General features: G+C 37.9%; 1 protein-coding gene across 2 annotated transcripts in view; it reads right to left on the bottom strand.

Moving 5' to 3' along the window:
* Positions 1-16,303, bottom strand: part of pafah1b1a (platelet-activating factor acetylhydrolase 1b, regulatory subunit 1a) — a 137,303-nt gene that overhangs the window by 2,917 nt on the left and 118,083 nt on the right. For both annotated transcript variants that reach the window (XM_028806892.2, XM_051931182.1), the window contains exons 4-8: positions 14,544-14,618; positions 14,157-14,363; positions 13,046-13,214; positions 3,876-3,978; positions 1,220-1,448 (exon numbers count right to left, since the gene is read on the bottom strand). In XM_028806892.2, the coding sequence (XP_028662725.1) occupies positions 1,220-1,448; positions 3,876-3,978; positions 13,046-13,214; positions 14,157-14,363; positions 14,544-14,618 (783 nt within the window). The remainder of the gene's footprint in view (positions 1-1,219; positions 1,449-3,875; positions 3,979-13,045; positions 13,215-14,156; positions 14,364-14,543; positions 14,619-16,303) is intronic.

Here is a 16,303-nt window from a genome sequence, read left to right as displayed (position 1 = left end):
CAGGAATATTGCACTTAAAAGTGATTTTTTTTTTTTCTTACGTTACTTATCCTACTGTAGTTTGTAGTGATCGGCAGGAAAAAAAAAAAAGTAGTGATCAAGAATGGGTATCACGTTTGATAGAATTAGAACCGACAGTGACCAGTGCTGAACAGCAGCAAACAATACCACAATCATCCTCACATCGCATTAGCCATTATCCACGTGTCAAGTCATCCAGTCATGCATTTATTACTAAACCATCAGCAAGACCCCTCCTGAAAATGAAAGCAGTCCATAAACAGGGACCTCCATTTAAATTGAAGGCACACTTTACCTGCCCTACTGCCTCCCTGATTCATTGGTCAAGAGTCCTGTATTCACCTCAAAAGCATGACTCTATGTGAAGAAACATCCTGTTTGTAGACTACTTTCATTTCCCACAGGTATTTATTTTTCCATATTTTTGCAAAAAAAAAAATGAATGCCCTTTGAACAATGATTTGTGGACATGTGGATTATGGGGAATTTTTTAAGGGAGAATTTTGATATTGCTTGCTGTTGTCTGGCCTTGGTCACCATAGGCTCCAGTTCTATCAGAAATGTTATCTACATTCTCCACAAAAACATGAAATTAAATGGTTTTCTTGCCATCACCACGATGTGCACTGGGAACTAACTAATTAAAAAATATAATGAATTATGGGGCTAGTTTTGTTAAATGGTTCCAGATCAGTAAGAATGCTATAATACTGGGGGTAGGGGGGTGGTTTGGCATGTACAGCCAGGTATTTATGGACCATGAATGACCGAAGCTTGCGTAGCATCATTTATATATTAACATAACATTCAAGAAGAATCATTTCTGAGGTAAAAAGTATCTTATTTATGATAGTGAAGTTTTTGGTAAAAAAGTTTCACATTCATTATGTGCCAGTGTACATTGTCCTTGATGGCCGGTATGGAAAGTTTGGCTATATTTCATATACACTTTAAAATTCATTCATAATCCTTATTCAAATATTATCTTTTCATTTTGATGAACCCCAGTGATGTCAAGCCCACAAAAGTAACCTCAAAAGGTTAAAGTAAGCTGCCTTGATAATGCAAATCCCAGAAAGAAAGCACAAGCAACTGGCCACATTTTCATTTGCACAAGTTGTGGAGTCAGCAGAAGAGGATTCTTCCACCAGTAGGAGTGCAGTGAATAAACTGAGCTGGCATAAACAGACAAACTCACCTCTGAACCTGTAGCGTCAAGTATATTGGAGTAGGAATTCTCAGGGGCCCAAGAGATGCACTCAACAACATGCTCGTGTTCTCGAAGCTCTGCTTTACACTCTTTTGTCGCAACTACCCACACTCTAACCGTCTGATCATTAGAGCTGCTGGCTATCAGTGTGCCATCCTGGTTGGGTCGCACCATACGGACCCATTCTCTGTGGCCAGTGAAGGTCTTCACACAGTACCTAAAACAAAAATGTAGCAACACTTTAACAATACTGGGGAATATTAAGGAAAATATTGCTTTCTAGAATATTAATGAAATATCTTAACTACAGAGGGGCAATCTTGGCACTGTGTTGGAAAGCCTGCAATAAAATGTCTAGCTTACACACCCACCCCTACAGTGTGAACTTTGGCTTTATCCAAAATATCACTGTAGTTCAGCACTGGGGATGTATCAATGGGCTTTATTTATTCCACTCCATTTTGGTCAGAACACTTATTTCCTATAAGGCAGGCCTTATACCTCATACAGTGCATCCAGAAAGTATTCACAGCGCATCACTTTTTCCACATTTTGTTATGTTACAGCCTTATTCCAAAATGGATTACATTCATTTTTTTCCTCAGAATTCTACACACAACACCCCATAATGACAACGTGAAAAAAGTTTGAGGTTTTTGCAAATTTATTAAAAATAAAATAATTGAGAAATCACATGTACATAAGTATTCACAGCCTTTGCTCAGTACTTTGTTGATGTACCTTTGGCAGCAATTACAGCCTCAAGTCTTTTTGAATATGATGCCACAAGCTTGGCACACCTATCCTTGGCCAGTTTCGCCCATTCCTCTTTGCAGCACCTCTCAAGCTCCATCAGGTTGGATGGGAAGCGTCGGTGCACAGCCATTTTAAGATCTCTCCAGAGATGTTCAATAGGATTCAAGTCTGGGCTCTGGCTGGGCCACTCAAGGACATTCACAGAGTTGTCCTGAAGCCACTCCTTTGATATCTTGGCTGTGTGCTTAGGGTCGTTGTCCTGCTGAAAGATGAACCGTCACCCCAGTCTGAGGTCAAGAGCGCTCTGGAGTAGGTTTTCATCCAGCATGTCTCTGTACATTGCTGCAGTCATCTTTCCCTTTATCCTGACTAGTCTCCCAGTTCCTGCCGCTGAAAAACATCCCCACAGCATGATGCTGCCACCACCATGCTTCACTGTAGGGATGGTATTGGCCTGGTGATGAGCGGTGCCAGGTTTCCTCCAAATGTGACGCCTGGCATTCACAGCAAAGAGTTCAATCTTTGTCTCATCACACCAGTGAATTTTCTTTCTCATGGTCTGAGAGTCCTTCAGGTGCCTTTTGGCAAACTCCAGGCGGGCTGCCATGTGCCTTTTACTAAGGAGTGGCTTCCGTCTGGCCACTCTACCATACAGGCCTGATTGGTGGATTGCTGCAGAGATGGTTGTCCTTCTGGAAGGTTCTCCCCTCTCCACAGAGGACCTCTGGAGCTCTGACAGAGTGACCATCGGGTTCTTGGTCACCTGCCTGACTAAGGCCCTTCTCCCCCGATCGCTCAGTTTAGATGGCCGGCCGGCCAGCTCTAGGAAGAGTCCTGGTGGTTTCGAACTTCTTCCACTTACGGATGATGGAGGCCACTGTGCTCATTGGGACCTTCAAATCAGCAGAAATTTTTCTGTAACTTTCCCCAGATTTGTGCCTCAAGACAATCCTGTCTCGGAGGTCTAGAGACAATTCCTTTGACTTCATGCTTGGTTTGTGCTCTGACATGAACTGTCAACTGATCAGGGGAAGCAGGATGTACCTGAGCTCATTTTTGAGCTTCATGGCAAAGGCTGTGAATACTTATGTACATGTGCTTTCTCAATTTTTTTTATTTTTAATAAATTTGCAAAAACCTCAAGTAAACTTTTTTCACGTTGTCCTTATGGGGTGTTGTGTGTAGAATTCTGAGGAAAAAAATGAATTTAATCCATTTTGGAATAAGGCTGTAACATAACAAAATGTGGAAAAAGTGAGGCGCTGTGAATACCTTCCGGATGCACTGTACCTTAACCTTCGTACTCGGTGTTTGTGCATATTAGAAATTCTATTTTATAGGAACCTTACACAAAGGAGTGATCTGATTAAAATGGAAGCGTATACAAATGCAGCAGTGACAAAAAAAAAAAAAAAAGTAAAAATGTTTTTTCTACATTAAAGTAAGAATATACCAACAGTAACATTTTCAGAAAATGAATGAATGAATTTGCTTCCCTTTATATTTGTTCATAACTTCAAAGGTTGTACATTTCTATATGGATATCACATGAAGCACTGTGAACTGAGTAACGTAAGAAGAGACAATAAAAAACAAAAGGAACAAGGGTGCCTACAGCTCTTCTCTACCAAGTCAACTTCCAGAATGTAATAAAAATGGAAAAACAAGGCTCTTTTGGTTGCCTTAATGACAACTGACAAATCTGCCGATATCAAAGGAAACACATAATGCTTGAGAGTCACCACTCAGGTTCCAAAACTAAAGTGTATTTGGCAAATTCGGCAGCTCTCAATCAAATTTTCAGGAAAGGAATGAATTCACTGTAAACTCAGATGTACCAAGAGTCAAATTTGAAGTACAGGAAAACACTGACAATAAATGCACGTACCCAGTAGCAACCTCCCACATTTTAATAGTTTTATCCCTGGATGCAGACACTATATGATCTCCATTGGGCATAATTGCTACAGATGAAACATTGTGGTCGTGGCCTGAAGAGAGAGAGAGAGAGAGAGAGAGAGAGAGAGAGAGAGAGAGAGAGTCAGTGACAAAAAAAATTACAGTTTTTAATTTACTATGAAATGCAACATCTTAATTTCCCTTTACAATATCTGAACACTATTAACCCAGCCGGATTGCCACAACACAATCTTAACCTTAAAATCGGAACAATTGTCACGCTATTAAGAAACCTTAATACTAAACAGGGTTTATGCAATGGTACACGTTTAGTCATCAACACCATGACAGAGAATGTTAGTGAAGCAAAAATACTTACAGGATCACATACTGACAATACTGTTTTAATTCCTAGAATTCACCTTACAAGTTCTGCCCTTAAATTGCCATTTACACTTGGGCGACGCCAATTTCCCAGTAAACCTGCATTTGCCATGACTCTTGATTATGAGGCAGCAGTTCTTACCTCTGCACCAAACAAGTGGACACATCTACTTTGCGTTGATTGATATTTGGGATTCGGTCTTTAAACATTGACAGCAACATGCTTACTGAGTAGTATATTTTTCTTCAGTTACACTAGGGGGCTTCGCTCGCCAACCCCTGTGTTTGGTTTCCGGATACACATTTTTAAGATTTTTTTTTTCCCTTTGAATTGTTGCAATTTCATTAGTTTCACTTAGTACTAGGGTGTTGTACCGTGTTAGCCATTATGAATGTAGAGAAAAGCCAAGCAAAATGACACCTTTTATTGGCTAACTAGAAAGATTACAATATGCAAGCTTTCGAGGCAACTCAGGCCCCTTCTTCAGGCAACATCTTGCCTGAAGAAGGGGCCTGAGTTGCCTCGAAAGCTTGCATATTGTAATCTTTCTAGTTAGCCAATAAAAGGTGTCATTTTGCTTGGCTTTTCTCTACATTAGTTTCACTTATATTTCATAACTTATGTAAAAACAATATTTGGAATCTTTCGAGTCCCAATATGCTGAATCTTTTAAATGAGGTCAGTGAGACTTGTGTTTAATGACTTTGTACCATAATTCAGGATAGGTTTCTCTGTTTGGAATTTCAGCACAGACAAAGCCATCTACATCATCAGCAGTTAATAATTATTTTTTTTGCAAAGTAACTGCATGTGAGGTAAAACACAATTTTTAAATTCTCTGACTTAAACTTCAAAGCCTTACAAAATTTACATACTTTTGACATATCACCTGTGTCCATACAGTGCATCCGGAAAGTATTCACAGCGCATCATTTGTGCCTTGAGACAATCCTGTCTCGGAGGTCTACAGACAATTCCTTTGACTTCATGCTTGGTTTGTGCTCTGACATGAACTGTCAACTGTGGGACCTTATATAGACAGGTGTGTGCCTTTCCAAATCATGTCCAACCAACTGAATTTACCACAGGTGGTCTCCAATTGAGCTGCAGAAATATCTCAAGGATGATCAGGGGAAACAGGATGCACCTGAGCTCAATTTTGAGCTTCATGGCAAAGGCTGTGAATACTTATGTACATGTGCTTTCTCAATTTTTTTATTTTTAATAAATTTGCAAAAAAACTTTTTTCACGTTGTCACTATGGGGTGTTGTGTGTAGAATTCTGAGGAAAAAAATGAATTTAATCCATTTTGGAATAAGGCTGTAACATAAAATGTGGAAAAAGTGATGCGCTGTGAATACTTTCATTATGCACTGTATATTCGATCTCTATTCACCTATAAGTTATTTCTCCGAGTAATAACTTCTCTTTTTTTTGCGCTAATGCGATGTTTACTTTCTTTTTTTGACAGTCGTTTTTTTCTGCTTTCATATTCTGTATCTTGCTCTGCATGTGTTTTTTTTTTTTTGTTGTTGAGTCTTTTGAATTGCAGTTTTCATTATCTCTAACCTGCTCTGCATGTGTTTGGCCCCCTTGTTTTTTAACCTCTTTATGACGTTTTACTCTGTTTTCTACTCTGCCTTTTACTTCTGACCTCGCTTTGTCCTGCTTTTTTTTTTTTTTTCCCAATGACACCTGGTCTGTGGTGATTATTTTCCCTTTTACGAGAAATCATTTCCGTTTGTTTGCGCTACTGTGATCTTTACTTTATTTTTTTTTTATACTTTCTAATTTTCCTACTTTCATATTCTTTAACTTTCTCCACATTTGTATCGCGCATACATTTTTTTTTTTGAGCCTTTCGAATTCCACTGCTTTCATAATCTGCTCTGCATATGTATAGCGCCGTTTGTGAACATGTTTATGAAGTTCTACTTTGTCTTTTACTAATTCTGAGCCTGATTGGATGTGCTTCGTTTCATTTTCACTTGTTACGGGCTGATAATTACTTTCCTTATTTTCTGAATTTGCACATAGATTATTTTTTCTTTTTTGTTCTTTTTTCCTCTCCAACGCTTTTGAGTCTCTTTTCTCCACGCTGCTTTCTTCTTTGCTTAGTCGACGTTTTATTTATAACGTAATGTCCTTAAACGAGTCCAACTGTAATTATGTTGTTGAACTTAAGTGCAGCATTTGACACCATCGACCATTCTATTTTACTACACAGGCTAGAAAATGATGTTGGGCTTACAGGCACCATGCTCGCTTGGTTTAGTTCTTATTTATCAAATCGATTCCAATATGTACAGAAATGTGCTGACAGTACTCCATCATTATACACAGAAGTTCAATTTGGTGTCCTGCAGGGCTCAGTACTGGGACCTTTACTGTTTTCACTTTACATGCTTCCACTGGGATCTATCATTAGGAAACAATGTAAATTTTCACTCGTATGCAGATGACACCCAGTTATACCTTTCATTTAAATCAGATGAAGTTTCTCCGATGTTGTCTTTAATTAGTTGTGTTAGCGAATTAAAGGAGTGGATGAATGAGAACTACTTGTCTTTAAATACAGATAAAACAGATGTTATTTGTTGGAGGGAATGACGCTGATCATAACAATATTTTGTCATCATTTAACTCAGTTGGAATCCCAATTAATTTTACTGAATCAGCCCGCAATCTAGGAGTTCTCTTTGACTCTATCTAGCATGTCATTTAAAGTGCATATTACAAAGTTGTCCAAAACATGTTTCTTCCATCTTAAAAATGTTAGGAAATTAAGGCGCTTTCTAAATAAACAGGATTCTGAGAAATTAATTCATGCATTTATCTCTAGTAGGATTGACTACTGCAATGCAGTGTTCACTGGATGTTCAAACTGTTCTTTATACAGCCTCCAGTTAATACAAAATGCAGCTGCAAGAATTATTACAACAAGAAAATACGAACACATAACTCCAGTTCTTAAATCCTTACACTGGCTCCCGGTTAAGTTTAGGGCAGATTTCAAAATCCTTCTTTTAACATATAAAGCATTAAATGGCCGAGATCCGGCTTACTTGTCTGAGCTTATCATGACTTACAAACCAGAGCGCACATTAAGATATCTCAAGATGCCGGTCTGCTTATGGTTCCAAGGATTAATAAAATAACAATGGGAGGTCGAGCTTTTAGTTACAGGGCCCCTAAACTGTGGAATGGTCTGCCTGCTACTATAAGAGAAGCCCCTTCGGTCTCAGCTTTTAAATCCCAGCTGAAGACTCACTACTTCAGTTTAGCATATCCTGACTAGAGCTGCTGATTAACTGTACAGACTGCATCTCTGTTGTTAGTCATTAGCACTAAAACATAAGTAACATGATAGTTAGAATTGGATACTAACCCTCACCTATTCGGTTTCTCTTCTCGGTACTCAAATGTGGCACTTGGTGCTACGGCCCACCTGCCAAGTTGTTTTGTCTGCCTAAGGTAAAGTCATCCCTGATGGAGGATCGCAGGAATCGTGAGAAAGAGTGGTCCTTTCATCGGATTGGGCCCAACACTGTTTCAGCTGTGGAATGGCCAAATGGGGAAGGCAGCTGGATGGATAAGGTCTCCAGGAGTCTAAAATTATCCAAATCTTATTATGTGATATCATCTACTGTTAAATTCTGCTCCATACTTCTAAAAAAATGTTTAATTTTTTATTGAGGATTTGTTCTGTTCTGTGTATTGTATTGTATTGACCCCCTTCTTTTGACACCCACTGCATGCCCAACCTACCTGGAAAGGGGTCTCTCTTTGAACTGCCTTTCCCAGGGTTTCTTCCATTTTTCCCTACTAGGATGTTTTGGGAGTTTTTCCTTGTCTTCTTAGAGAGTCAAGGCTGGGGGGCTGTCAAGAGGCAGGGCCTGTTAAAGCCCATTGTGGCACTTCCTGTGTGATTTTGGGCTATACAAAAATAAACTGTGTTGTATTGTATTGTATTGTATACGCTTTATATGCGCTGAGACCCTGGATCTGTGTGTGCTCAAATCCTTCACAAGACTGAATGTTTTGCTGCCCCGTTGTCTTATTTGATAGATTGCAAGTGGGGCGTGTCTTGTAAAAATCTCATGTTCTACGTCATCGCGAGACGGTCCTGGGTCAATTTCTTGGCACAATGTCTCGTGTTTAAGGTCCTCGCAGGTCTTTTAACTATCTTCTGTGATCTTAACGTAAAGATCACGTCTCGACGCCCTGTACTGTTTCTCTCCAGGACTTTTTTTTTTTTATATAATTGAGAGATTCTTGAATAAAAGCACTCTTGTTCTGTTATACCTTTTGTGAAAGTGTTTATTTGATATTTGGACTTCAGTTTTCACACATTATATACTTCACATCAACATTTTGTCATTATTACTAAAACATGAAAAAGGTTTCTGTTTTAGTTATATGCTCAACATTTCTTGCCTCGCATTTCCTGTCATCCTACATTTACACAGATTGTTGTAGACATGGAATACTCATGAAATGTATGTCTTCCAAATAATGATATATTATTTACCCTATACAATCAGACATGTAACTCCCAGATAAAAAGACTTCAACTATGAGAATTTTGTATCCGACTTCAGCTGCCTCAGTGGGGGATGAGTGAGCAGACTGCCTGCTGCCAGTGCTGATTGACACATTTGCAAAACAAAGACAAAGATGAGGAGGTGCAAGGGAATTTAAGGTGACCTGGCAATATGAATATTTTCGTGGGCTTCAGAGATTGTAATGTTGAAAGAACACAAGGACTTCCAAGCCATAGCAAAGCAAATACATCATTCAGTGTCTTCAAAAGCCTGAAAAAAGACGAGTCTTTAAATTGGATTTAAATATCAGGACCATGAAGCAGTTCTGACAAATTAAAGTTATCTCCTTCCAGTGTTTTAGAGCAGCCACTAAAAAAGCATGATGTTTTCTTTATGAGGTGAGAGCGTTGCACTGATAAGAGGTATTTGGGAAGCTGATGTCAATGCCCTGAAGGAAGAATATTGGATAAGGAAATATGAAATACATGGGGCTGTTAGATTATTTACTGCTTTAAAAACAAAAAGAAGCACTTTAAACATTATTCCTGAGCTTCACAGGTGGCCAATGAAGAAAGGCCAAGAAAGAAGCAACAAGTTCCCTCTTGTGGGATAGATGCTATTCATAGATATCATGAATATAGCTGATTGACAAATTTGGCTTAAAGCAAGTTGATAATGTTTATAGAGTATAAATCATATAAACTGAAGTCATATTGCAGGAGAGGGGCAAATTATGTCTCTTGAAGAGAATACTGAGTTAAGATCAATATTCTATACTTATGTAGCTTCAAAGCATTAAATGATAAACAGTATATACTGTATTAAACTTTTCACTAACAGTTTCTGCACTCAGTACAACTTTGTTTTGTTCTAAAGGGTGCAAAACCCGCACAGCAAGCATTTTTTAAATTCCTGTTGCTTGTTATTGCCATCATCAGTTTTAAACAATTTTTCACTTTTTCAAAAGCAATATCTACAATATCTTAATCAGTAGGTTACTCCATGCAGTACGTGTGTATTAAAATCCTGTGGAAAACTTTTGTGTAACACACACAAATTAATTCACTCAGAACGTTTTTTTCTGCTAAAAAATAAAATAAAGTAGGAGAAAATCTTTATACTGAAGAGCACTTAACAGGCGGAAATTCAGTATAACCCTCCTAGAGCGCTTACTTCTGGCAAGAGTAGGGCAGCGAGTTGGTCTGTATCATATACTTAAGACATGCAAAACCTTTTTAAAATTAAAACCTGGATTTTTCTGAGCTGTACCATCTACACATGACAATTTACACTGCAGTAGAAACTGTGTTTCTTTCTCCTGCACTACAGGACTTGATATGACCTTTACGCAGAAACATCTTAAACTTCACCCTTGCTTTTGCTGAATCTCGTTGCCACTGAAGGAATCCTATATGACTAGGAATCACTGGAGATGAATGTTTAAGCTATTCTCTCACATACAGTCATATGAAAAAGTCTGGGAACCCATCTTAATTCTTTGTATTTTTATTTATCATTGGCTGAGCTTTCAAAGAAGCAACTTCCTTTTAATATATGACATGCCTTATGGAAACAGTAGTATTTCAGCAGTGACATTGAAGTTTATTGGATTAACAGAAAAGATGCAATATACATCATGACAAAATTAGACAGGTGCATAAATTTGGGCACCCCAACAGAGATATTACATCAATACTTAGTTCAGCCTCCTTTTGCAAATATAACAGCCTCTAGATGCCTCCTATAACCTTTGATGAGTGTCTGGATTCTGGATGGAGGTATTTTTGACCATTCTTAGGTACAAAATCTCTATAGTTCAGTTAAATTTGATGGCTGCCGAGCATGGACAGCCTGCTTCAAATCATCCCAAAGATTTGAGGATATTAAAGTCAGGGGACTGTGACGGCCATTCCAAAACATTGTACTTCTCCCTCTGCATGAATGCCTTTGTAGATTTTGAACTGTGTTTTGGGTCATTGTCTTGTTGGAATAACCAACCCCTGTGTAACTTCAACTTTGTGACTGATGCTTGAACATTATCATTAAGAATCTGTTGATATTGGGTTGAATTCATCCAACCCTCAATTTTAACAAGGGCCCCAGTCCCTGAACTAGCCACACAGCATGATGGAGCCTCCACCAAATTTGACAGTAGGTAGCAGGTGTTTTTCTTGGAATGAGGTGTTCTTCTTCCGCCATGCAAAGCGCTTTTTGTTATAACCAAATAACACAATTTTTGTCTCATCAGTCCAAAGCAGTTTGTTCCAAAATGAATCTGGCTTGTCTGAATGAGCATTTGCATACAAGTGACTTTGTTTGTTGTGTGAGTACAGAAAGGGCTTCTTTCTCATCACCCTGCCATGCAGATGTTCTACAATTCAGTGCAATTTGCACAAAGAATGATGTACAGATACACCATGTGCAGCAAGACACTCTTGCAGGTCTTTGGAGGTGATCTATAGGGTTGTCTGTAACCATTCTCACAATCCTGCGCATATGCCACTCCTGTATTTTTCTTGGCCTGCCAGACCTGGAATTAACAGCAACTGCGCTTGTGGCCTTCCATTTCCTGATTACATTCCTTACAGTTGAAACCGACAGTTTAAAACTCACAGCTTTTTGTAGCCTTCTATACCATGATTGGATCTTTTGAGAGTTGCTTTGAGGATCCCATGCTGTCACTGTTCAGAGGAGAGTCAAAGGGAAGCGCAACTTGCAATTGAACACCTTAAATACCTTTTCCCATGATTGGACACACCTGTCTGTGAAGTTCAAGGCTTAACAAGCTAATCCAACCAATTTGGTGTTGCAAGTAATCCGTATTGAGCAGTTACATGCATTCAAATCAGCAAAATTACAAGGGTACCCAAATTTTTGCACAGCCAGTTTTTCACATTTGATTTAATTTCATACATCTAAATACTGCTTCACTAAAAATCTTTGTTCAGAAAACACCCCAGTACTCAGATGTTCCTAGGAAATGAAAGACATACCACTGTTATCTTTTTTGTTGAAAGTAAATTATTATGCAGGCTGAGAGGGGTTCCCAAACTTTTTCATATGACTGTACGTTGATCACAGTATCTATTTCACAGGTAAAGTTCTAAAAGGCTGCCTCATTTTAGCAGCCAATCAATGGGAACCACACCAGAAGAAGGGAAGCACTGCACAGAAGCAAATGCAGCATTTGAAAAGACATCTTTGCAGTTTCCATAGTTCTCCAAGTCTCTACATTTATAGTCCAAAAAAGTCAGATTCTTCCTTTCCTTGCAAAAGCCACTGGTCTCCTGTGTTTGTGGGCAATGTACTTCTGGCTGGGCACTCAGTCTGTTAACTCTAGCAGACACAAAAGGTCACTCCTATGGCTTGCTATTAGAAAATCAACAGCAGGGAGTTGTAGGGATATTAAAGAGTACTATGACTGAGTCACTGTGGGTTTCACACCACAACTGATGTAACAAGGGCATGCTATGACTGTTTACAACTCATACTATTTTAAGATTATGTAAATGAAAGCTATGACTGAACACTGTAAGTCATGTAGTTTGAAGCTAGCCTTATTAAGAACTGATGAAGGCTGTCTCTCCATAAGTCTTGTTGTGTGTATATGACATCAACAGTTGCCAGATGTTTAATTTTAAAGTACTTTGAATATACAACTTTGAGTTGGTCCGATTTATTTCAACAGTAAAACTTTTGTATTTTGCCAAACTCAATACAATTTTCCAGGAAATCAATTGTTCAATATGGCATACTTTTCTAGAACTAGGGAAGTAAGTTTGGGAAATAACTATTTGGCCAGCTATGGAAAGGACAACGATCCTCTGAATAGAGCACTATTACCCTCTGTCATATTTACTGAGTAATCAAACATATCCTACAATATTAAACCTGTTCTTACCTGTTTTAATTTATTCACCAGATACCTTGTTACCAGAACATGCTTAATCAAATGTCCTTGAAGTCCAGCACAAGAAAATCATATATGCACCATAACACAGAACTCTGGATACATTATTCCATATGTGTTTTTTTTAATAAATACTCCACAGCATTATAAATTAAACAAAATATGAAGTTAACAAGGGCAACAGTGAAAAGCTCATCCAGCATACTACAAGACAACAAAATCCCATTATCTGTTTTACATATCACAATGCAATATACACAGATAATCCCTTGAGTACCAAAATAACTCAATTCTGAAAGCCAAACTGCTTTGTGCTTACCATGCATCGTTCTAATGCACTCAAAGCCCTGGAAATCCCAAAGCTTGATGGTCATATCAGCAGAACAGGATGCCAACAACTTGCCAGTCTGGTCAAAGGAAATGTCTTGTACAGAGTCTGTGTGGCCCTTCAGAGTCCTCTCAAAGTCTCCCGTCTCATAATCCCATACCTTAAAAAAAAAAAAAAAGACACTTAGCAAATAGTGGCTTCCCTATCTTGAACCCACTTTCATCCTCGAGACCAATAATAGGTAAAAGTGGTTTCCTTAAGGTCAACCTAACACTACTTCATTTTCTCCACATAGGACATAACCCATAGAATGTAACAAGCTGGGTTGCCTTGTCTCTCATATAGATAAAAATGACGAGTTCCCTCAAATATCACTATGGCTGGGACAGCTAGATAAACTCATACTTCATGGAACTGAGTGCTAAGCTCACTGCTTTACTATCTCAAAATTATTACCCATATATCTTTTTGCTTCTTCACAAATATAGGAAAGAGCTGAGGTAAAAATAGTTCATCGGCATGGATATTTTAAGAAATCTTGTGTTTATAATTGTACCCTGATTCACAGACAAATGATGATTTAAATCAGAAAGGTTACAATTTGTTTAAAATGTGAACAGCAGCAGCAAATCAGGAAACAAAAACAACCGATGTGGAGATAAACCTGATAGGTCTGCAAGTCAGACATTTTATATTACACAGAACTCATCTTTACAATAATCAATTTAATTTTTAACTCTTACTTCAAATACCGTGGCTTCTGAGATGACTAAGACTTAAATATAATTCTGCTGGCAACTTAAATTTAAATCTAGACAAAATGTTGCGCTTGGGAAAATGAACAAAAATATAAGAGCCACTGTCTAAAATAATGGAAGTCAAGCCAAATAACCCTATTTGCCTGTAATTATAATATTCACACTTAAATTAACATCTTACCAAACCTGACATTATTTTTAAAATTTCTCAAAAGATAACTTTTAAAGTTTTAAGATCTGAACCAAATAAGAAGTTATAAAATGCTTCACTTTATGGCTACAATGAAATTGTGAACTGTTTTTCCTGTGGAGTCCATCACTTAACCCCACCTCACTTGACTAACCTTAATTGTAGCATCTTCTGAAGCAGAAACCATAACACTGAAAACAGGATGGAAAATAACCCTGGTTACTGGACTTCTGTGGCCACTCAGGGCATATTTCTCAGGGGGGCGTGGTATCCACTCTTTAGGATCACGCTTTTGTCCAAGTGGCCCTACTGAAGTGATTTCCTCTTTTGCTTCATTTAATTTCGATTCCAGCTCCATAACCTGAAATAAAATGATACTGTTATTTCAGTGACGCACACACTATTAACATTTGCCTTTTCTTCAGAAACATTTTGAAAAGAGAGCTAAAAGCATCATCTCTCATCTTTCTACAAATGACAGGAAATAAAATTAACCATAAGCAGTGATTTCAGAGATTAAGATATAAAATATACACTCAACCTTTTTTTGTAATCTGATTACAGAAGTCCATTTCTTTTCCAAAAGACCTGCATACTTCTTGTCTAATTCTTCATTCTAGGCAGAAGACAGAAACAAGAAAAAATTAAACGGGGGTTTAGGAGAGAGCACAACAGGTCCAGAACACAGTAACTTTAATATCCAATGAAAATATTAATTTCAGCAAATGAAAAAAGTAAACACTAAAGCATAGGAATGAATCACTTTGTAAACAAACTGGTGCATAAAGATGTGTTTTGTGACATATATTGCATCTCTAACTGTTCTGTAGCAATTTCTACACTTTCACATTAAAACCTTCACTACTACGGCCAGGTGAAGCAGTGGTAGTGCTACTGCCTCACAGTAAAGAAAAGATCATGGGTTTGCGTCCCGGGTTCCCCGTAGTGTGGTACACTGCGCTTTGAGTAGTTAGAAAAGTGCTATATAAAATGTAATGAACTAGTATTATTACCATACACTGTAGTGAAGATTAGAAATAAATATGTATGTCAAACAATACAAATAAATGCACAGAATCAGCCATGCTAAAGCATACAAGTAAGCATTTCAAAACAAAGACAATATTCTACAAAAAAAAAAAAAAAAAAAACTAACCTGACCTTGTCCAACACTTTGATAAACAATAATAGATTTGCAGCAGTCTAGTTGATAAGGAAAAAGGCCACTTGAACAGAACGCTTTGGTGGTTGGTTTTAAAATGTAATCAAAGCCTACTATTTTGTATTTGTTTTTGACAAAAATTTCCTTTTTAGTTCAATTAACCTTTATTGTACATTGGCATAGCTAAATGTATTTTTGTAATAGTTTTTCAATGCAACCATTTTTTAGGTTTTGTCTTATATTAAATGACAGACCACAGCAAAAGTATTTTTCAGTTCCATAACAGGACTAAAAAGTGTAAACAATTAAAATGAAAATGGCAACCAGTTGTAAATTAAAGTAATTTTTTTCCTGAAAAGACGAGGCCGAAAATTACTCCTCATGTATTTGCATGAGTGTTTCCCACACTCTACCACAGTCCCATCCCTCAGGCATACATTACAAATCAAAGGAGAACAGATAAAGTGTGAGATCATGAATAGCCTAAAATGAAAAACGGTTTAATTTAAACTGAACAAAAAAATGTTTAAGTTGAGACCTACCTAATTTAACTTCTTGTGAAATAACTGGGCTTTATAATCCATGGCCACTTTGCTGTATGTGGGAGTAGTAAAGGTCATGACTACATACAGGCAATTGTATGAGACACAGTATCTAAAAAATGACAATGCTGGCTGCTCAATACAGTGCAAATCTAGGACTCTTTTTGAACTTCTTAAAGATCAACTTTCTCAATTTCATTTTTGAAAACATTGTAAGCTCTGGATTTATGCCACCTCTACATGAAAGGTAGATGTGTTGATAGCATGCAGAAGTCTCTTAGGTTTAACTAGGGGGCTCCGCCCCCTGCTCGCTTCGCTCGCCAACCCCTGGTGTTGTGAAATTACAAAGAGCGTGATGTATGAATGAGATATAGCATAGTGTGAAGGTGTAGATGACGCATATAGGAAGCAAATAAAGTTGTCCATGTCCAAAAACGGGCTCAGAGAGGTAGATGTTAACTTTGTCTATGGTTTGTCCTTGTGATTTGTTGATGGTCATGGTCAAGGCAGGTTTAATGGGGAACTGTCGCCGTTTAAGTGTAAAAGGTAATTCCAGGTCAGAAGTTGTAAGGTAATTTTAGGAATTAGAACAGTATT

The sequence above is a fragment of the Erpetoichthys calabaricus genome, chromosome 8 (assembly GCF_900747795.2).
Source record: "Erpetoichthys calabaricus chromosome 8, fErpCal1.3, whole genome shotgun sequence".
In the NCBI taxonomy this organism is placed as follows: domain Eukaryota; kingdom Metazoa; phylum Chordata; class Cladistia; order Polypteriformes; family Polypteridae; genus Erpetoichthys; species Erpetoichthys calabaricus.
The sequence above is the reverse complement of the archived record's forward strand: the minus strand, read 5'-3'. Positions and strand labels throughout refer to the sequence as shown.